Genomic DNA, 24,796 nt, shown 5'->3' with positions numbered 1-24,796 from the left:
AATGTCTGACTTCATTATCTTCACTTCCTCTTTCTGTGCAACAAATTACTAAGTTGCTTAAACTGCGTGAGTTCCTGGATAACATTGATCATTAGCCAAATAGCTATTAGCCAAAACACATTCAGTCTGGATTGTAAATGCCCATTTTGTGATCCAATCAATTCCTGAATTTTTAAACAAATTTAATTTAAACCTAAATTCAACACAAGTAACAGCAAATCAGAATTCATGTTGTCTACGCATTTTCAAGGTTTAGAAGCAGTGGCTTTTGCATTGCAGACACCAAAATAAATAGAATAGATTTAAATTTTACCATTGATAAGTGACATCTTTCTTTATATTATTTTAATGTAGTGCTCATAAATTATCACACATAAAATAAAATTAATAATAAAATTAGTAATAAAATTACTAAACAAATTCAAACTTTCAACCCTGCCATCAAAATGCATCAAAATGCATACATTTATTGAGAGAATAGAGTTTGGAGAACAGAATGTTCAGGTTAAAAATTCATATCTTAAAGGAATTAAAGCAGAGACTAAGAAAAAGGTTTGTTTATTTGCATAAACTTGAAAAATGCAAAAGATTTAGCATAAACAAGCTTCCAATAACCAGAAAATATGACTTTTGAAGTTATTTGTTTTGTTTTCTCACTGCATTTGTCTCTTGAGTTATGATTTTTGTAGCTGTGCAATTAACACTTGAAAGCTGAGCAAGAAAGTCTTCCACTCAAAACGAAATCCTAATGACAATTATAGGCGTACAACACTGCAGTACCTGACGAACCAGCCAGCCAACAACAAACAAACAAACAAAATAATCACTATTGGACTTTTGTAGTGAAAGGAGGAGGATAGTCTTACCTTGGCAATAGTCTCATGGAGTTTGAAGGCTGGATCCAAGGTCTCTCCTAATGAAGACTCAGGAGGGAAAAAGGCCTCAGAGAGAAAAAATGCTCTCTAGGTTTAAAAAGGAGACAAAAAACATGAAGAATCAAAAATTAAAACATACACCCATACAAGGCTGTCAACAAAGGTAGGTTTAACTGTCATCATAATACACATCTGAAATAGAAATATTGGAGTAGAAGATCCTTGAACATGTCTTTTAAAGTCAAGTTTCCTGTCTAACAAGGATGACTGTAAAACAAACAGGTAGCACTGACCATTTGCTGGCTGGAATACAGTTGGCTGATTATTTTATTCAGTGTGAAATAATTGATGGCTTTTCGGTCATTTTTGACCATTTTCATTTTCATTTTTTTTTTTTTTTTTTTATAGAAATGATGTCCTCAATCTGAGTGGTGCAAAACTGTGCTTCATTTGGAGAAACTAGTCAGGAGGAACTAGCTTTTTGTTTTATGTTTATTGTTATTATTGTTTACCCTTTGCTTAATTAGTGTAAAATCACATAGGATTCTGTGAGCTGCTGTATCCCTGTAGGTAATGAAAATATACAGGGATAAAGCAGCCCTGAGTAAGAGAAAGAATGGCACTCAAATATAAATAAAATAAGATCTATTCTAATTAAGTTAAGCAAAAAGACTTTGAGCTGTGGGAAAAAACAGATGCCAGCATATTAAGTCATAAAATTAAGAAACAGGAAGGCAAAATACTAAATCCCAAGGATATCAATGACTGTTTAAGACAATTTTATGAAGGACTATTTGAATCCAAGCTCTATACTCAGCCTGCAGCAATTTCTGTCTTCCTTTAATCAGCTTCCCCTTCCAAAACTGAGTAAATCTGACCAGAAAGCATTGAAATCTGAAATGACTATTCAAGAGATACCTGATGCAATCATTGTCATTCCTATTGGGAAGGCCCCTGGGCCTGATGGATCTGGAATTGAATTTTATAAAAAAAATATGCACGCAAAAACCGCACCTCTTATGCTAAAGATCTGACAGACAGCAATTGCCTTTATCTACACACTCTGTCAATATTTTCTTACTTTTAAAGACAGACAAAGATGAAAATTATTGCTCTTCTCAAAGCACATTTAAAATCGCTAAAAATAAAATTTGTCAGGAGTTACTCACTCAGATTAGATGCTATTTACTCTAAGTGACAATAGTAGCATTTTCTTCGCAATATGCTATTTACACTAGGTGAAAATAGCAATAGATTCTGTTTACACCATGTAAAAGTAAAAGTTCTTTGCAATAAGAGTAAATAGTAAGCTCAGCAAAAGGTGGATTCGAACCCGTGTCGATCGCGTTAAAAGCCAGGTCTGCGAGCCTACTGCTGCACCACTGAAGACGTTGAATTCCACACGTCTTCTTTAAAACTTGAGTGGCCCAACCAGACAATGGTGGGTGGAGCTAGTGTAAATAGCATTTGCCAACAAGGGACGCTATTTGCACTTAGTGTAGAGTAATGATCCAGTTTTTTTTTTTTTACGTAGAAATAAACTGGGGAAAAAAACCTTTAACTTCTATGGATTTTGGTTTGTCACTTGGGTAACAAATTAGCCATTTTATTTTATACACTGACACTTCAGAAAATTAAAAAACAAAAAAAACAAAAACAAAAACAAAAAAAGAACCCAACAAGGTAACACTTTATAATAACTGCAGGCTGTGAAGCATTAGTAAATAGTTAATTCATCATTTATAAAGCATTAATAGACATTATTAAGCAGTTTATAAATACAGCTATACATGGTTTATTCTTGATTTATAAGCATATCTATCATGTGTTTAATAATTGTATTTTAAATCCCCTTTGTAAAAGCTTTACGAGGCATAAATAGTCTACACTAGATGAGCGCACAAAAATAGTTAACTGACAACTACTAAATGTTTTATAACTATCTTAATTAATCATGAATTACAGTAGGAATACATTAATAAAGTATTTATTACTGTTTAATTATTAATATATGTCTAAATAAGATGTATAAAATTATTACTATATGTCTAAATACTTAATTTAGAAATGATAAATTGATCATTAATAAAGTATGAAAATACAATTATTAAACACATTATAGATATGCTTATAAATCAAGAATAAAGCATTTATAGCTGTATTTATAAACTGCTTATTAATGTCTATTAATGCTTTATAAATGATGGATTAACAATTTATTAATGCTTAACAGCATGCAGTTATTATAAAATGTTACCCAAAATGAAAATACAAAACAAAAATATAGCTGCAAGCAGCGATGAGGTGCCCAAGCTCCGGTGCCAACATGACCCTAGTGGCTTTAGGACAACTGTTTATGGCGGGCAATGTGCATTTAAAGCAGCTAAATGTAAAAGAACTATATCCCACATTTACTGCAGCCAGCTGGTGCCACCATGACCATAAACCACAACAGCCACACCCATGAGATCAATTAATTTAGATGAATGTCATGTCATTGGATGTTCAAATGAGTGTGAAGTATCATTTGCAGCTCCATTTTTTGAGTATGGCATTTGCTGGAAGCCAGTGATTGTAGTTTATAAAGTTTTAAATATGGATATTTTTCTTACAAAAAGCCATCACTTCACTTCAGAATGCCTTTATCAATCCTGCATAGACATAGTGATTTTTATACTGTACAAACTGTATATTTTATCCCTTAACCGTAAGGGGCCGTTTACACAGAACCCATTTTTTCCATTACAATTTTCCATTATTTTTTATATGTAAACATGCGCTAGATGGACGTTTTTGACCAGTGCACTCACATCTTGCGCATGACGCCATTCTAAAAAATGTGGCACTAGAATTAAAATAAGTTAACTTTGAAAATACGAAGCCCAAGTCTCGCGTTTTTCAAAGCAAAAATGGATTCTGTGCGAACCAGCCCTAACCCTACCCCTAAACCCACCCTTCACAGAAAACATTCTGCATTTTTACCATAAAAAGAAAAAGTTTTCCTAAAAGGAGTTAGATATTGCCATTTTTGTGGGACAATGTGTGTGGCTCAGTTTTTATACACACACGCACACACACACAGTTTACCGATGGATTTGATTACCCTATGTTATATATAATTTCACAAAGTGTGGCTGAGAATGGTTTGAAGGCCATCAGCGGGAAAAAAAAAAAAAAAAAAAGGGAAAAAAAAAAAAAAATCTAAACGCATGCAGGCCAAAAGTGAGAATGTCATGAATGTCATTGTCCAGTTGATGGCCGCTGTTTGTGTCTTTCTCTTTATAGTAGCTGCACAGAGAGGCACAACAAAGACTTATTCGCATTGAAGATTAGAGCCATTACACCCAGAGCCTGTCTTCCCACACATCTTTTCATCTCACTTGAGAGCAGACCCTGCTGTTTCGAAGCACGGTAGCCTCGCCAGGGGTTATTACTTTGGCAATTGTGTGGCAGTCTTCAGTAAGTTGGTTTGGGGTGAGCTCACACAAGCTAAATGTGAATGTAGATCATTTTCGTCTGTGTCCCACCACTCTTCACCAGTCTAATGAACAAAAGTCGTTTTCCACACAAAGTGGGTCTTCTAATACAGGTGTTCGGTTACAAGAAGACAAGCTGGGCTATTCATGTAGCCATTTGAATAGAACCCGGCAATTTTGCTATCTGACAGTAGGCCAGCGCTCTTCACATAGATAAACACATGGCTCTCAGGATAATAACCTAACCTCCAGACCTTGGCTACATATGAATGGGGCTGTGCTTAGGTTACTCAGGAATGATTTCTCAGGCAGGTGAATTGGTTTCTCTTGACTGAGTGAGCAAGAAACATCAAAGCTCACCTTGGGAAGAGTCTACAGGTTTAAATGTGATCTGACAGTCAAACCCCAACCAGCTAAAGCTACCGTACATCAGGGAAAGGCTTCCTATTTATTCTACACACACAAAACAACCTTGTTACGACTGGAGTGGCCAGTCCACAGGCAATTCTGCAACAAGCAATTAAAATTCAACAGCCGCATATTACTGTTTAGAGACCCAATAAAAGTAATTTGCAATACAAAATGCTTTTCTCACAAATAAGATAATAAAAATTCCTGGATATCTTTATTCAGTCATTAAACCTAAACAGCAATAAATATGTGAACAGGGTCTATTTTAATCCCTAGTAAAACTTTACAAATAATTAGCTTAGTTTGTGCTGGAAGTCTTACAGGTTCTTGAGTTAAATAAATAAATAAATAAATAACACTTTAGCTTACTGTAGGGTCCAATTCTCACTGTTAACGTGTTGCTTATTAGCGTGCATATTACTAGGATATTGGCTGTTTATTAGTACTTATAAAACATATTAATGCCTTATTTTGCATGACCATATTCTACATCCCTTAATCCTACCCAACTACCTTAGTAACTATTAATAAGCAGTAATTAGGAGTTTATTGAGGCAAACGTCGTAGGTTATAGTTAGTTAATGAGAACTGGACCCTAATCTAAAGTGTTAAACCACTATCCACCATTTTATCCACAATTTATGCACTCAAAAACACCCACATAGAATAAATAAACAGGATGCACATTATTATTTTGTAGCGTTTTAAGGTAAGATCACATAGACATTGAATTTTTCATAGCTTGTGAATAGATTCTGTGAAACCAACTTGATATATAGTGGGTACGGAAAGTACTCAGACCCCCTTAAATTTTTCACTCTTTGTTATATTGCAGCCATTTGCTAAAATCATTTAAGTTCATTTTTTTTTTCCTCATTAATGTACACACAGCACCCCATATTGACAGAAAAACACAGAATTGTTGACATTTTTGCAGATTTATTAAAGAAAAACTGAAATATCACATGGTCCTAAGTATTCAGACCCTTTGCTGTGACACTCATATATTTAACTCAGGTATTGTCCATTTCTTCTGATCATCCTTGAGATGGTTCTACACCTTCATTTGAGTCCAGCTGTGTTTGATTATACTGATTGGACTTGATTAGGAAAGCCACACACCTGTCTATATAAGACCTTACAGCTCACAGTGCATGTCAGAGCAAATGAGAATCATGAGGTTAAAGGAACTGCCTGAAGAGCTCAGAGACAGAATTGTGGCAAGGCACAGATCTGGCCAAGGTTACAAAAAATTTCTGCTGCACTTAAGGTTCCTAAGAGCACAGTGGCCTCCATAATCCTTAAATGGAAGATGTTTGGGACGACCAGAACCCTTCCTAGCTGGCCGTCTGGCCAAACTGAGCTATTGGGGGAGAAGAGCCTTGGTGAGAGAGGTAAAGAAGAACCCAAAGATCACTGTGGCTGAGCTCCAGAGATGCAGTCCGGAGACGGGAGCCCCCTGGGGGGCTGCCAGATGGCTCCGGGGGGCCCTCACAAAAGTCCTAGAACTTTAAGCTATTTTGAAAAAATAACAATAATAATATTTTTTTATTAAATATATGTAAATTAAAAGTTAAGGGCTGTGCCGGTCAGCATGGCAATCTGCCCACCACAGTAGCTGAGTACCACCGGCAGTGGCTTAACAATGCTCATTTTTGCGCACGTGAATGCTGATGATACATTCTTACATATCTTTCTATCGCTCTTCCACAACAAGCAACTGTGTATTTTCAGTTTATATGTAACACATTTCTACAAAAACAAACTGCTGTTGCTGTTTAGGGATTTAGACATTCCTGCAAACTCCATATATATAGGCAAACTCCATATACAGTAGCCTACTATATGCTTCCAAACTTGACTGGTTGATTGGTAAGATTGTTATTCCTACTTCCTTATAATGGCAGGCCATTTGCCAATTTAGCAGACATTACTAATATTCCATGGCATAGGCATTTATGGAATATACATGCATGTCTGACAGATTTTGATAACTGAATGGATCATTTTGCATGTGGAGGCTCACACGATGAAAGAATCAGTTTCACTGAGAATCAACTCATCAGTTTTAATCAACACGCCATGTGTATTGGGCAAATTGATGCCAATTGTTATTTTTTGACACAAGTCAAAACACATACAAATTGTTTAAATCAATAAGAAATCCAAACCTGATGTGAACAAGAAATGAATTGTTATTGTAACAAATTATTGTTTTGAGAAAAAAGTCTAATTCAAGAATTGAGCCAAAGAGATTGTGAAAAACTGTAATACTTTTGTTCAGCAAGGACGTGAAAAATTGATCAAAAGTGAAAGGGCATGTTTTCTATTTCAAATAAATGCAGTTGTTTTGAATTTTCTATTCATCAAAAATTCCAGGAAAAAACGTATCATGGTTTCTACAAAAATAATAAGCACAACTGCTTTCAAAATCAATCTAATAACACATATTTCTTGTGCACCAAATCAGTATATTAGAACGAACTGCTATTTTAAATTGTAATAATATTTCAATATATTACTGGTTTTACTGTATTTTTGACTTCAAGAATTCTTGACAACCCCAAATTTTTGGACGCTAGAGTACATTTGTTGTTACTGTTTAAATGTACAGTCACAATAGCCACCATTTAAAAATGATCCATTTAAATGATTGTGGGGAGGGGACAACAATCAAAACACATATACTTGCGTGTGTGTGCTTGTAAGAGAGAATCCGATAGAAAGAGGACTAGTTTGGCAGAGAGCAGGAGAAATAATCACAGTCTCACTGTCACAGCAAGAGGGACACACGCTGTTTATGTAAGCTGGAAAATGAGGCTTTGAATGCAGTAATCAGCGTGTGGCTGGATATCTGCCTGCTCTGAAAAGCCCGGCCCTGACGTGCGGGACAGTCTCTCCGAAATCGTTCAGAGCTATTTAGTGTGCCATCATCTCCCAGTAACCAGAACTAATGGTCTATTGTTGGCAAGGAGCAATATGAATATTCATTGACAATGAGCGAGCGATAATAAGACACAGTAAAATGCAGCGACAGGCTGAGGGCTGACAGAGGATGATCTCAGCTGCGGTTTCGCACATCTATCACTGACTTAATCAGCCATGTACCTCTTAGGAAGCTCAGGTGATGGAAGGATTTCACTGTAGAGAACACACTGGAAATGCCAGTTATTGTACAGCTAATTCCCAAGTATACTCATGCAAAAATGCATTCTGAAAAAAAAATTAAACACATAAAAAAAAAGAGCGAATAAATCGACCGGACGATGTGTGAATGAAAGGACTAATCTGCTGTGAGCGAAAACACAACCTAAACCAAAAAAGTCAGTCAAATCATTACAGGCAAACAGAGTGTTCACTGCTGCCAAATGCATCTGTTTGTGTGTGTTTTTACAGCAATGAAGGATAAATGGAGGATCTGGCAATGCTACAAGGAAAGGATAGCTGATGAAATGTCCCTATTTGATGAGGAAAAGCGATTTAACCAACAAACTTGTTTTGTTTGTCACAGGCTTGGTATACACTGAAACTATCAGCTGACAACCATCACAAACACCAATCAATCCCACATCACCAGATCCGCCCTCTCGTTCACTTTCCCCGGAGTTCTGATTCGTCACACCTGCACCTCCTCATCAACTCACCCCATATAAGCTGTCACATCCTGCACTCCATTGTCTGGTCTTGTCGTTCATATCCCTTACCTGCTACTCACCTGACTACTTACCTGATCCTCCGTGTCCCGTCCTCAGTCATCCGCCTTCTGCTCAAAGCCTGCTGTGTGTCCATTCTCCTCTGCCAGTGTGCATCCTGTTCCTGTGTTTTCTACAACCCTGTTCAATAAATGGTTTTTACTCTAATTACCTGTCTGTAATCTTCTGTTCTGTTAACAAGTTAACAAGAACTTTGGAATTTATTCAGAACATCACTTATTAGCTTCATAAACAGACACTTTTAATAGTCGATTATTAATGCTTTTCAACAATGCTTTACTTTCAATGCAGTTGTTTGGTCTTATCATCTAAACGCTGCAGCAATTATAATAGCCTCTCATAAATACTAATTAATCATAATTAATTAAATGCCTGTTAGTTCAATCACACTCAGAAGTTGTGAACATGGGTGTGAAGAATTCTGAAATAAATCAGCTCTCTTTGATTTTGCTCGTCTTCATGGAAGATGGGCTGTGCTTGTGCTTGCACATTTTAAACAAGTGATAAAAAGAAAGAAATTGAAATCATTAACTGACCGCAGGACGCCATCAAAGATGACTATTAACTGTTTATTATCTGATCAATAGAAGTGAGAGTGTAGCATTTCAAATGATTTCCTATTGGAACAGATGAAACAGGGTGTCATTATTGAATAAGCCTGTGTGGGACTTTTGAATCTGATAAAAAGGTGATAATGTTTCAAAGCGCTACACACGATACTTTACATGAACAAGCTGCCAAATTAATGTTATCTCACTATTATTTGAATGTAAAGTGTGGTTCAAATACATTTTACAAAAAATAAATAAATTAAATACAAATGTAACAGAATCCTTTGAGGTTCACAGACATTTTTTTTTTTTTTAAATAAATTATTACAAGTATAAATTAGTTTCAGGTAATTTCATTCTTTTCTGTGTGATTTCTAAAGACTATTTGGAACAATTGTGACACAAATCATTTACAAATCAGTGAATGATTAAAATCCTAACACGACATATCCTAAAACTTAAAGACGTGTTTTCGCTCTTTTTTGATTCTTTCTTGGTTTGGAAGCAAGAAAAGCCTTTTATAAGCACAACTTACAAACTGCTGCATCATGGATGAGTGGATTGTTCTTTACTTCAATCTGGAAATTAGGAATTAGTTCTGTCTGTGAGTGACAGACACTTCCAAATCAATCCCCGACATGTGAGATAGAGGATACAACTTTATCACTGTAGACAGTATAGTGAGTGTGAACATGTGTTTAATTATATTGCCAGCCAAGTCAAGGGTCCAGGACATCTGCAAGGTAACAAAATGATGTTTGACAGATGCTGGTTAAATGATTTGCAGCTGTGTCTATACAAAAATCAATGTGAATATATATATATATATTTTATTTATTTTATTTATTTATTTATTTATTTTTTACAAATTTCGTCAAATATGAACAAGTTGATCCTATAGCGACATTGGATATAAGGCAGAGTTAACCTATTGGGAGATACACAAACCAAGTGAGATTTCCACTTTGCCATGGGTTATCCTGAGCCACTGAATTGCCAAATCTATTAGCATCCAGCTAGGAGCAGTTTTCCTCAGCAGAAGACTTCACTCTAGATGAAGCAGATGCAGCATCTGCCTTTCTCAGTTTTCAGCACCTGACAAGCACACCAACAGTCTAACACATCTGCACGCGATCACATTACATTCTAACTAATACGTTTATATTTAGATTTTGAAGTTTATGCAACGTAAGTGTCAGGTTCAATGTATACTCTGATGTTATGTAGAGAAGTTCTTGCTTTTCAAGTACCATATGACAAAAGATGAAGTAGAACTTTTAACAATCAACGTGACTTGAAATATTCAACATAACAGAATGATACCTCTCAAACTAGTCTCTCAAACTTCAGTGTCCCCTTTGTATGCGTACCAGCAGATCCCTGTCATCATTTCAGCAAAATAGTCACAATTTAAAAAGGGAGAAAATGAACAAAAAGCACCTTCAAATGAGAAAATAGTAGTATTACTGAAAGGATTGCACTGACATGAGTACTCATCCATAAAGACAGGACCTTGGTGGAAAATGAGGACAGGTGGTACAAAAAAAAGAGAAGTTTTTCTCCAGACACCACTGTGCAAACACTGTGCATCTCGTCACTATATCAAGATAACTGTATTTACAAAAGTAGTTGATATACACTACCGTTCAAAAGTTTGGGGTTTGTAAGATTTTTAAAATATTTTTATATTTAGTCTCTTATGCTCACCAAGGCTGAATTTATATGCTCAAAATACAGTGAAAACTGTAATATTGTGAAATATTATTCCAATTTAAAATAACTGTTTTCTATATTTAATATATTCCTCTAATCATATGGAAAAGTTGAATTTTCGGCATCCATTACTCTAGTCTTCAGAGTCACATGATACTTCAGAAATCATTCTAATATGCTGATTTGCTGCTCAAGAAGCATTTCTTCTTATTATTAATGTTTAAACCAGTTGCACTGCTTAATAGTTTTGTAGAAACCATTCTTTTTTCTTTTTTAGAATTCTTTGATGAATACAAATAAATCAAAATGTAAAATAGAAATCTTTTGTAACATTCTAAATGTTTTTAGTTACATTTGATCAAATATATTACTCTTAAATTACTATTTCCATCATCTTTCTTAAATTTTAAAAACACTATTAAGTTAATAACACTAAATGTAATCTTTATCAAATCTTAAATCTTCATTTTTCACACTGTACATTATAATGTATTGCCTATATTCACTTGAAGTATTTAAAACAGTGTTTTATTTTTATTTAATTAAGTGTCTTGGCAAGATCTCATTTATCCTTGGTAACTTGTAATCTCTTCAACCCCCACAAAACTATTTGTAGGCCTTTAAAAGCAAATAATATATTGTTCATTACATGTGACTTGATCTTAGACCCTAGATACTACTGGCACACAGAGATGTCATGTTGATGAGGCCTTACTATATGCATGTGCATGTTACACCCAACATTTTTTTTTCCCCAAATAGTCACCGCCAACGGCAGAAACCAGATGGTGGGCTTGTGTAGGCTAAAGCAAGCCTAGCATAGCTGTCAGTTGTGAGTAGAGAGTTAGCTAGCAAAGGGAACTGCCATATGATTTTGAAGCGTAGAGACCCTACGGATCTACCACATCCAGCTGCCGCTGCTTCACACTGCTAATTAGATTAGTTGTGCAGACACTAATACAGCACCTCGGGCCAAAAAACTTGAACATGCTGTCTGTTCACGGCCAACAAACCTCTGACTTTCCAGGACAAGAGCCGGATGGTAACTCTGGGTCGGGAAAGCTCCCAGTAAACAACTGGTGACAGATTTTTGCATGGTCAGGCAGATTTCTGAGATAGCGTTCAATTTTGACCCTCAGCCGCAGGGCTGGAGACAGAAACAAGACATGAAGACCATCTGGAGAGGGAGTTGCATTATCATGGGTGGAGATAGACTCCCTGATCTGTCACTCTGCATTAGACTACCGTCTTTAGTGCCCAAGACCAGAGGAGGTTAAAATGTAAAAACGTTTGATTTATGAAGATGGTAATTTCCACTAGAATCTGTATCGGTCTAGTTTAGTTCCCTTACTCTGCTTGGTGCAGATTCAACTAATGTTCAATCGAAACAATGCACCGTTATTTCAGGTAAATCACACAAATGCTCTACTCAAAAATGCAGTGTCTAAAAAGTATCTACAAATTATATTTATTAAACATTATTTACACTAAATTAAAAATACAGTTAATAAACACTGCTGAGGATGCAGATGAAGTGAGGTGAGGCAAAGCATATCGTAGTCCTTATTTAACAAAACAAAAGAGAGTAATCCAAATGAGAAGGCAAAGTAACAGTGTGCTATGCACAGACAATACCAGACAATGAGGAACTGAAACTGAGGGGATCAATACACAGCAGCTGATGAGAAACAGGTGAGAAACAGGTGTGTGATAATCAATAATAAAATGAATAATCATAGCAACAAGCGTAAACACAAGGGAACACAGGAAATGACAAAATAAATAAATAAATAAACGTCCTTGAAAACGAAACAGAAAACACATCAGATTGTGACATTACACCATAACAGCTCCATACAATGAGGGTGAGAGAAGAAGAGACCACCAGGGTGGAGCAGCTGGAGACCAGGTGACACTGAAGGACCAGGAGGCCTAGGTGGAGCCATGGTGATGAGTGCCTGAGGTGGAGCCAGGGTGTCGGAGAACTAAGGTGGAGCCAGTGTGAGTGAGGACTGAGGCGGAGCAGGAGGGAGGGAGGAGCCCGATTAAGCCAAAGGGGTGGGGGAACGAGGTGTAGCCAAGGGCCCGGAAGTCTGTGGCGGAGGAAGAGTGACGACTGACCAAGGTAGGGAGCCGGAGGGACTGGTCGACAGGCCAAGGTGGAGTAAAGAGCTCGGAGGACAGAGGCGGAGCCAGGGGATCATCACACCAAGGCAAAGCTGAAGACCAGGAGACTCGAGGCATTGCAGCATCGGGGGAGAATTAACAGAGGGGGAGGAGCTGAATGGTACAAGAATAGCTGACACAGAGGAACTGGATGGTTTACTTGGAAGAGGATGAGTGAATGGGAAGACTTGAGGCTAGTCTGAACCAGCAGTGATGAAGAAGACTTGAGGCTGGATGTAAACAGTGGAGGCGAAGAAGAAGACTTGGAGCTCTGCGTAACAAGCAGCGACAAAGAAGACTTGAAGCTGGGCGGAAACAGCGGAGGAGGAAGGGCTTGGGCACTGGAAGTTATCAGAAAATCGTACACTTCAGACTGGGGAAGAGATATCTTCAATGCTGGAGAATGAGGGTGACCACTCACTTCATCATACAGCTCCACGAGAACTCCCATTGGCATGATGTATAAACCAGCTCACACACCTGGTCGGCAGGTGTTGTTTCCAGGACGGATGAGGCTGCAGGCTCTGGCTCTGTTGCAGGCATTGGCTCTGGTGCAGGGTCTGTGGCTCTGGCTCTCGGTCTACAGTGGGCCCAAGCTCGTAATCCACAGTGAGCGTGATTCCTGGATTTGTGGTGGTTGTGATTGACAAAATCACCAGTGGGTACAAACATTCCAGACACCGGAGAATGACTTCTCTCCATGTTTCTTCATTCACATTTTTTCATATACATTATTATTATTTTTTTAAAATATGTCTACATGATTAACTATAATAACCCTGGTTTAACTTACCTTTAAGTTAACTGACATTAAAGAGTCTTTCTCTTTTTACAGGCACTGTAAGTGTTGTTATCATATGAAGGCCCAGATGTCATTTTGATTTTGCTAGCTGGGAGAGCGACGACTCCTGGGGTGGAGGCACGCGGCAGAGAGCAGAAGCAGGGATGCTGGGAGCTGGATGTCACAGCACAGACCGTGTTGTTCCCAAACACACCAGCCACCCCCAGTGCTAATGTAGCCTGATGGCTTGAATGCCAGGAAAAGGTTACACTCACAGTTTAAGGCACACCAGCATTGCACTGCAAATGCTTAGCCAGGCATGTGTGCCGGATGAGACAGATGTACAAGTCAGCATGTAGAAAGTGTCAACCACCACAGCGTGAGAGAGAGGCTGAAAGATGTACAGAAAGAAGAAAAGAGTAACTTTGTGTGTGAAATGTTTAACTCTTAAATTGCTACATTGTGTTCATGAACCCAGGGACTTGAAGTGGATCTAACTATCTCCACTGTGGTGAGGAAGTACAGTACAAATATGCGCCATAAAAAACTTTACGATGAAGGATGCTCTCAAATAAAGTGCAATGAAAATGAGGACACATATGTATGCAATTTAGCAGGCAAGCTTCCTGAGTGTTTATTTTAAAGGAAGAGAGAGCTTGTTTATCCTGGTATACGCTCGCATATGTCATCTGAAAAGACAACGGATAAGACATCAGGGCCGTGACAGATGGAACGCAACATTGATGCAGCTTGTAAAGGAGTCCTGGGGATTGACCGTGCTTCTGTGTGATGGAGGAACATGGAAGGTAATTTTATATGACAGGAAACTGTTCCTCACGTATCATAATGAGGCAAAGAGGGTGCAGGGGAACAATGTGACAGCCTGTGCTGAACCAGAGAATCCACATTGAAGTGTAGGAAAGCATTAGGGTCACAGTGAGCGAAAACTCCTCTTGCGGGTTTCTGGGAATGCATGATAGATCCCTGAGTGAAACCTGTTTGAGTTTTAAAGTGATCCCATTGGACTGGATCACTCAAGTCAAAAGCAAGAATTGTAGCACTGTATATAAACATATAAAACAATAAGGTTTCAACATTGGTTTGCATGATTTTTTTTTTTTTTTTTTGTATAGGGCGAATGTGGCTAAAGGCACACAGGGGTAAAAGGTGTATTTGAATTGATTTTGCTCTAAACCTTTTACTCTAGATGACACAAAAAACATTTTTAAACATCCAAGTTTCACTATGCGATTTCACTATGTGAGTGTTAAACTTATACATAATTTAAGACAGGATTTGTTCAAAGTAATCAAATCAACAGTTTTTAATAACTGCAGAATATGTAAAAGGGTAAAAAAAATGCCCCAACTGTTAGGGTTAAAGGCACAATATTTGATGTGATAATAAATAACTGGCAAACTTTTCCATTTGTTGACATGGTTAGATTCAAATGTTCAGCATAATTTATTAAGTTGGATGTCTGAGATAACCACCATACTGTATCTTGAAAGCATATAAAATATAAAAGACGTCCTCTTGGTGTCTAAACCTGATGCTCGTATGGGAAATTGTTGAGCATTTGAAACATATGGGGCCTTATCATACATGTTTTTGTGGAATCCGGCTTTTCCCGTAGATGGTCTGCTCATGCGTTTAACCTCGCGTACGAGCAGATCCATTTCTCAGCTAGAGAAGCATTACGTTTTTCCGCTTGCAAATTCCGCCATGTGAATAGCAAATCCACCATGGTGCGAACGCAACTGGCTTTTAAAGGGAATGGGAGATGAGATTCTGATTGGCATATTGCACGTTACGCCCAAAACACACCCATTACTCATTCAGAGAATAGGGACAACCCTTTTAGACCATGCATGCACGGGGCACTCTGACCATTTTTCCTGTCCTTAAACTAGCAAAAGTGGATTCGGACACGCCCTAAGTGCACTTAGGGCCCATGTTGTCCATTAGGCTATTATTTGTCGGCCTCTTGAAAACATTTTCCCCATCTGTGGACAGTGGTGCAGGGAATGCCTGCTCACTGTTAACATCTTCTAGACTCACAGCTCATGTAAAGAATGATTGGATTATCAATGTGCTTATATTGCACACATTTGCATGTGTATGTTCATGTACCTCTGTTTTAGGAAACTCTGAGTATGTGAACTCCACTGTGGGGACAGCAAGCTGATTAGAGAAAAAGCTGGCATCTCCAGGTGTCTGCAGTGAGCTGACATTCGGACCAGGACAACCACCTCCCCGACTGCAACTCATCGAACGTTTCTGAAAGATAAACACGCATGCATGATAACAATTTGACATTGTGAGGATATACAGCAATCTACAATGTCGCCTACTATATTACTATATTAATCAGAATAACTCGAGTAGACCTTGAACAATGATCTATACAGATAAATACAGTAATGAACTTATAGAGTTATATGTGAGGAATGCATTTAAGTGAGGAGCTTTTATTAAAATGTTCTCACTATAAGAGATATATTGTGAGTGGGAAATGTATGGGATTGAAAAGAGTTTTTCACTGGCATGTGATTTGAATGTGTACAAGTATGTGATGAGTATTAAGGTATTCTAAATATGGTCTTCATTAAATAGCTAAGCATCCAACCAGTAGAATTGTTCTTGTTTTCACACAACAATAATAATGTGCTTATAAATCTCATTTGTAGTTGCGTATAATTGTGCATCACTAAAGCCCTGCCTAAATCCTAAACCGATATTGATTTCTCATTGAGTGATGCTTTAGGATTAATCTGTTTTGGTTGAAACTGGCCCTTGGCTATTTAATAACCTACAGATTTAACTGCATTGATCGCAAAACTGCTGTTAAATGAACAGATTCTGTTCTGTTGTACAGCAACTGACATGTGCTGCAATATTGTGTATATATATAATACTGTTTGTCAACGTTCACAGAAATACATGTAGCTACGTAAACCTCAAACAAGTGCGAATGATGACTGGCAGAGCCAAAATCAATGTAAATCTACACAAACATAGGTTGAAAGCATAATGCAGGGAAAAATACAGACTGCAGTGTTACAATCAACTGTGACCAACAACAGTCATCAGAGTAATTCATATCAGACAGGCCCTGAAAAACAAAAACGAACAAAAAAAACTGCTGCATTTGGACTTACAGTGTCTACCGCTGAGGAACAAAGAACATTTTTGTTACATGCTTCACAACACATCTTATTTAACACACAGTCACACACAAATTGCATCCAGCATAAATTTGTTTGACAGTTTAATTATATAATTATATTTAATAAATAAAATAAAATAAAATATAAGAAAATAATATTAAACATGTTTATTCACCCCTGCAACTCTTGGTGAAAGAAAGAGGCCAGACTTGGGTTTCAGGTGTAGAAATAAGAAGAGATTTGTCAGAGGTTTAGGGAATATTTCTAATAAATCTTTCACTATGAAAAAGGCATTTTGATACAATATTAGTTACATTTTTAAAAATAAATAATATTTTATTAATAAATCAATACATACAGTATACTGTAATTTATTAATTTCTAAAATGATTTATTTGGAGAAAATATGTATAAGTAAAATTACATCATCAGGAGAGTGTTGTTTAAATCTTTCTGAAATACACTGTAAAAAAGTGGATATGTATAACCTCCTTTCCACTGCAGGAATTTTCCCCAGGAACTAGGGACTTCGAGATGGTACTCGGTGTGTTTCGACCGCAGGGACCAGGGTCTAAATGAAGTTCTGGGTAAAAAATTTTCCCCTCAGAAAGTCCCCGCTCACAAGGTACTACTTATTCAAAGTTCAGGAACTTTCGGGGGTGGGACTTGGGTGCTGAACATGCTGATTGGTTGAGTTCATGCAGCATTTTATTTCAACCACCATTTTTAAGTCTGCTGAAGTGCATGCAGTAAGAGTTGTTTGCTATTCAAATCAACAATGGAGCTTAAAAAATATGACCAAGGACCGACGACGAGGTTCAGGCTTTGTTAAAAGGTTAGTTCACCCAAAAATTAAAATAATATCATTTTTTTACTCACCCTCATGTCGTTCTACACCCCTAAGACCTTCGTTCATCTTCGGAACACAAATTAAGATATTTTTTATTAAATCCGATGGCTCAGTGAGGCCTGCATAGACAGCAATGGTATTTCCTCTCTCAAGATCCATAAAGGTACTAAAAACATATTTAAATCAGTTCATGTGACTACAGTGGTTCTACCTTAATATTATAAAGCGACGGGAATATTTTTTGTACACCAAAAGAAACAAAATAACGACAACAATATCTAGTGATGGCCGATTTCATAACACTGCTTCATGAAGCTTCGGAGCTTTACGAACCGAATCAGTGAATCGGAGCGCCAAAGTCACATGATTTCAGCAGTTTGGCTGTTTGATACGTGTTTGATACGCACAAAAAGTATTCTTGTCGCTTTATAATATTAATATTGAACCACTGTACTCACATGAACTGATTTAAATATGTTTTTAGTACCTTTATGGATCTTGAGAGAGGAAGTACCATTGCTGTCTATACAGGACTCGCTGAGCCATCGGATTTAATCAAAAATATCTTAATTTGTATTCCGAAGATGAATGAAGGTCTTACGGGTGTAGAACGACATGAGGGTGAGTAGTAAACAACATTAATTTCATTTTTGGGTAAACTAACCCTTTAAGATTATATGCGGAGGACGAAATACAGCAGGAACCGGAAAGTAGTGTGCAGTCCAACGTCAACAGACTAATTTGCCTAATGTTCACAGTACTTTAGACTGCAATGGAAAAGCAGACAGCAACAGGTCTGGGGGAAAAAAGTTCCTGGGACAAATTGTTCTGGGTAATTTTGGTGAAAACGTGGCTTACAACTGTTTTTTTAAGGAGTTACTCCTACTTTTGTGTAACTCAACAGATTCTAGTTTATTTAGTAATATTAAGCAATATTTTTTTTATTTGATCAAAACGAGATGTTACCACACAAAGCATTTTTCAGTTATTAGACAAAACATTTTAGTGTAGTACAATTATTTTAATTCAGCATAGTCATATTTTGGCCTTAGGAAATCAGTTCAAGCTTTCATGTTATTCATTTATACAAACGTTCGAGAGGTTATTGTAATGTGCTGGATATCATACTTATATTCTCTGATTGATATTATCCCGATGAAGATCCTTACCCAACAGATTAGTATGCCTCATTAAAGTTCAACCAAACAAAAACAAACAAAACAAAAATATAACAACAAAGAACGGGAGCAAACCCACTAAACAATCAAGTAACACATATTTATTGTTCCAAAAAATAAGAACAAGTCTCTGTATTTGATCAATAAATGGAATACAGTATATTCAATGCAATCTATTCAGATGTTATGGTCCCACTTTATATTAAATGGCCTTAACTACTATGTACTTACATTTAAATTAATCATTTGATACAATGCACTTATTGTGTACATTCATGTTTTTACATTGTACTTATATTTTAAAAACACCTGCATGTAATTACATCTGTAATTAATTTCTGTAATAACATTTATAATTACACTGTTGACCCATCCCTTAACCCTTACCCCTACCCTTAAACCTACCCATACCACCAAAGCTTTCCCTAACCTTACCCGTATCCCACCTCAATAGCAGCAAATGTGTTTTTCAATTCAATATGAACCCAATAAGTACATTGTACTTATTTTTTGATTTAAGTACATAGTAGTTAAGGCCACTTAATATAAAGTGGGACCGATGTTATTGATTTAACTATTTTAGATCTATAAATCCTGTAATAAGAAGTAAATAATATGATACACCTTATACTTGTTGTAGTTGTATGTTTTTGTACATAGTTTGCCTGACTAAACAAAACACTTGTTTTTCATTCATACACGGTTTGGGCCACAGGAAAAAAAGTGGCCTGAAAAGTAGGTGGGGCAGATTATAAAGTGCATTATCAGCTTTGACTTATTAATATTACTTACATGACATAATGATTTGAGCAATAGTTATACCTGCCCTAGAATATAACACATTATTCTTCCTTGTGTGTCTATTTCTGCGCTGTGCATGGATTACTGTAACATTCGGTGCTTCATTTTGAAAAAAGTGGACTCCTTCATCTTCATAGGCAGCAAAAGCCATTAAAGTCAAAATTAGCCACAAATTCCTGAGGTAAAATGTGACAGCAGAAACAGCTTGGGAGCAGCAAGAAAGAGGGAGAATAGGTAATTTCTGCACTGCAATTCCTTTTCCCCGTGAGGAGAATCAATATTTAATTTCTCTGTCTGCAATGATAACGAGATAGCAAAATCATTGTTTATATATTTGAGCATGAATAGACCTGTGGGTAGTGAGGAAAGAGAGATGCACTGGCAGAAAGCCACAGCAAATGAAGCTGCTCGTCCACTCAGCTGATGTGAAACAAACTGCATTGCCTGCTAAAGACCATTAGCAAATGAGCAGGCTTTTACCATGCCATTGTGAGCACTGTGATCCAGTGAATGAGAACTTCCACATCCTATTACATACCACTCACACATGATCAGAGGCAGCAAAAAGAAAGATTGTACATGTGCTCAATAATTTGAGAAAGATCAGAGGCCTAGACAGAGTTTCTTCAACAATGGGCAATAGTCCTAGCATTTCAGGGCAATTTAAACATTTTGTTATATGTAGACATTTTTTTTTTATTTTTTTAACTGTGCCTTCATTTATTTTTAAGCTTATATCTGTGCAAAAATAAAATAAATAATAATACAACTAATAATAATTAATTAATTATATTATTTATTTATTTATTTATTATTATTATTATTATTATAAGTTGTATTATTATAATTAATTTTATTTTTACACAGTTAAAAAAAATTGTCTTGAAAATTTTTTTTTTCTTCTGAGCTTTATGAATCTTTTGTGTCAAATCAGCGGTTCGGAGCGCCAAAGTCACATGATTTCAGCAGTTTGGCGGTTTGACACGCGATCCGAATCATTATTCGATACGCTGATTCATAATGCTCCGAAGCTTCCTGAAGCAGTGTTTTGAAATCGGCCATCACTAAATAAGTCGTTATTTTGTTTTTTTTTTTGGCGCACCAAAAATATTCTCGTTGCTTTATAATATTAATATTGAACCACTGTACTCACATGAACTGATTTAAATATGTTTTTAGTACATTAATGGATCTTGAGAGAGGAAATGTCATTGCTGGCTATGCAGGCCTGACTGAGTCATCGGATTTCAACTAAAATATCTTAATTTGTGTTCCGAAGATTAATGAAGGTCTTATGGGTGTGGAACGGCATGAGGGTGAGTAATAAATGACAGAATTGTCATTTTTGAGTGAACTAACCCTTTAAATGTGGTGGTAATGAGTGTCTAGAAAAAAAAAAGACAGAATTCTCCAGATATATATATATATATATATATATATATATATATATATTATATATATTATATTTTAATGAATGAATGAATGGAAAAAAATCACTGCATACAGTAAGAGGTAGTAATTATCAGTTCACATCTGTATTTGACAAGACATGCCATCAAAATGAAATTTCTCACAGTACAAAAATAAAATGACAGTGAACAGAGAGAATGCTGTATAGAAAGAGAGAGAGAGAGAGAGAGAGAGAGAGAGAGAGAAGGCTCGGCAAATATGCGAACAAAACTGTTATCTCGTTCTGAATGCGCTGGAGACGGAGAATGACCTTGCATTGTGGAGATAATTTATTCTCAGAGAAGGTGACCTTTGGAAATTACATTTGCAGAGAAGTGGAATTGGAACTGCTGATACATTTATAAAAGAAGAGGCAAAATAGATGAATAAGACTGAGATTATTTTAAAAAACAACAAGATGGGTGTCACTGTGCATAATGTGAGCTGTTTGCAGTCGCTGCACAGATGGTGGCGCACTGGGGCCTTTTAAAATGAGAGGACATGCAAATGGATGAGCTACTTTCTTGCCTAATGCATCCATTTAAATTGAAATAGTAATACTGAAATCATTTGAAAGTGTCTCCAGTGGCAATTACACATAAATAAGACCGGGGTGGTGTTTATATATGACAGAGTATGGTAGTTGCAATACCCTGGCATTCAGACAAAATGGTGGGAAGCTCATGATGATGCTTGTTAAAGATCTAAATATTTTTAGAAGAATAGATCTGAACATTGGTAGGTTCATAGGGACAATTCATAGGAATATAGGAGATTTCTCATGATGGTGTACTTCCTGGTGTAGTGCAGTTGCAGTTAATTGCATCACTTAATCACATGTCTTTTGGATTAGCTGTCAACATACTACAATCACTTAATGTTCATGTCTGTGGAGAAAGAGTTGGTGAAATGTTTTGATTTGAATGAGCTTGTCACCGACTTTGCACTGCTCCGGCCTCACCACCTTGCACTTATGGAATAAAAACTGTAATGCGACAAAAAGTAAGACATATGTTTTTCTTTTTAATGCTCTTAACTTTGTGGGCTTTCAAACCATTTTAAAAATCTGTCATGACAACATCTGGCTGGTGGGTTTGGACCATAGATATGTATTGTATATGTAGATGCCACATACGACTGCTCCAGACACATCGATCTTGGAACGGTCAGCGTTTCATCACTCACAGTAAGAATCAATGATGCCAATTGGGCCACATTGCACAGCTTCTGGTTGTGTAACCACCGAGATTTAAATTCCTGAAGAAATGGGACAATTTCCTGAAGAAATGGGATAACCTTTCACAGGAGAGAATGTGTTGGTTCCCTTTCAAAAGGGAACTTGCGCTGCGTCCCCTAGGGGTCTCTATGGGGAATGCCTCTGGCATTACCTGTGTCTGAAGCATGAGTCTAACCACGACAATATACTTGATATTGGCAGGCGGCAGGACCGGTGCGACCGTGAGTGGAAAAGGGCACTTGGGAAATACGTCATCCTCTTTCTTGTCTTCAGGATACCTGTTTGTTTGAACGTGTGTCTAAACAAGGTGATTATGGCTAGCACTAGCACTAAGTCTTTTAGGCAGTGTGTTCTTCTGTGTCAGCATTATCTGACACCTGATGACACACAATATGTGCGTTATGTGCATGGGCGAGGAGCATGCGTGCTCAGCCCTTGAGGGGGCTGTTTGTGTGCATTGTAAGTGCTCTCATTTGTCCCTTATCTCGAGGAAAACAGGACAGCCACCTGTGCCTCTGGGTTCAGGACCTGCTGTGGCTAAGGCGAGTAGTAGACTGAAGTCGTAGGGCTCGCAAATGGAGCTCGTGGATGAATTTCGAGAAAGGTATGAATATTTCTCATTCATCTGTGGCTGACAAGAGCAAGCCAGATTGTGATGACGTGTTGTCTCTCAAGCCATCCGATCCGGCAGCGAGCGCGCTCCTGGCTTCAAGCCATGACGAGCAGGGCGAGGCTGATGAGTTCAATGATATTCCTGAGCGCTCTCATCCTGCCTGCTAGTAGAGCATGGAGGAGGTGTGAAGCCAGGGGGAGAAGAAAAGACCTGAGGGAAGTGATCCAAGGTAAACACGATCAGTGTTTTAGGGTCCCAGAGGCAAAATAACATCTGCCTCCTTCCCTGTCTACTAACCTACAGTATGGAGTGTTGCTAAGCCTCCTCTCATTTTGAGAGTCATTGTATGGAGACCTCCACTCTGTGGAGTTTCACGGGCCAGTATTTTGAGAGAGCTTAGCTTTTTGAGCATTCTCGGTTTGCCTAGGCCACCCTTTTGAGGCCTCCATTCTTCGCGGTAGTCCAACACAAGTTCCGAGTGTTAGGCTCTCTGTTAGCCTCCTTGGACGCTGGCCCAAATTTGAACGTAGTTAGGCTTCCTCTCTTTAGAGTCTTCCTGTTGAGGCCAAGCTCCGGTCTGTAATTGTTGTTGGTGCACCTTAGGGATAAGGACTCCTTCAAGTCCTTTGACTTAGCTAAGCCAGTAAGGCACTCGTCCCTTCTGCATGGCTGCGTGTGTATTCCGTTCCCCATAGTGACCCCTAGGGGATGCAGCACGTGTCCCTTTGCCATGTTTCAGGCATTCCTGCACACATCTCCTTCAGACAAGAAGTGGATGATGCATTTTACATGTGCCGTTTTATACTCATGGTCGTACCAGTGATGACGTCATAGGCTGCCGCCTGCCAATGTCAAGTTCATTGTCGTGTTTAGACTGATGCCTCAGACACTTGTCATGCCAGAGAAATTCCCCATAGTGACCCCTAGGGGACGCAGCATGTTGTTTCCTATTCACAGGGAACCATGGTTACATGCATAACCTGAGACATTTGTGTTTTTATGTGTATTAGCACAACATTACAGGTTTTTACTATGGTAATGTTTTTACTTTTACTACGGTAACATTTAAAGTCTATTGCAGATATAGATATTATAAATGCGTCTAACTACGGTTTCAGACACTCAGTCAACTTGAATGTTTACGGACAGGGATTTGACCATTCCAATAAATAAACGGTCTGTCACAGTATGAATGGCAAATAGTTTTGTGAAATGAGTTGATATTATCAGTAGAGATGCATCAATGTATCGGCAAACAATCGGTAAAAGGGTGCTGAAAAATGTGTTCAGACTGCAACTCATACATACTGTGTGTAAAGAAAATTACTCTTTTGTGTTGAATTTTAATGCATTAACAGTTTAAAAACATTGACATTAAAGCCGGTTCTTTTTGACCCTATGAATCACCTGTAGTTTCAAGCCAGGGTTGCCTGGTTTGCGTTTTTTTTTCCCTACATCAAATACTGTTTGTAGCGCCTCCCATCCAATAATCGCAAAAAGCTTTGTGCTTTGTTACTGCTGATGAGAATAAAAATTTCAGTTTTCAAATTCTGAAATTCAAAACAATAAATGGTGTTTTGACACTCTTAAACAACACGTGTCAGATCGCTGTAATGCCTCAGTTCAGGTGGCAGTGCGGAGCGCGAGTCTTTTCTTCCTCTTCAATACAAGTTACATCTCGAAAAACATGCATTAACATCAAAGGTATGTTGACAGATATAGTACAGCTTACCGGAATGTATCATGTCTCATGTAATCACTTTATTTGTGTTTCAACCACGGAAAGAAGTCCATAAAACAGCTTGTGAACAC

General features: G+C 37.5%; 1 protein-coding gene across 1 annotated transcript in view; it reads right to left on the bottom strand.

Moving 5' to 3' along the window:
- The window catches only part of LOC125256188 (inactive N-acetylated-alpha-linked acidic dipeptidase-like protein 2), a 386,031-nt gene that overhangs the window by 62,847 nt on the left and 298,388 nt on the right, over positions 1-24,796 (bottom strand). Inside the window, 2 exon segments of the mRNA XM_048171943.1 lie at positions 867-962; positions 15,820-15,966. Coding sequence (XP_048027900.1) covers positions 867-962; positions 15,820-15,966 — 243 coding nt within the window.

Source organism: Megalobrama amblycephala, linkage group LG21, assembly GCF_018812025.1.
Source record: "Megalobrama amblycephala isolate DHTTF-2021 linkage group LG21, ASM1881202v1, whole genome shotgun sequence".
NCBI classification, from domain to species: Eukaryota; Metazoa; Chordata; class Actinopteri; order Cypriniformes; family Xenocyprididae; genus Megalobrama; species Megalobrama amblycephala.
Note: the sequence above shows the minus strand (reverse complement) of the source record. Positions and strands in the feature narration are given on the sequence as shown.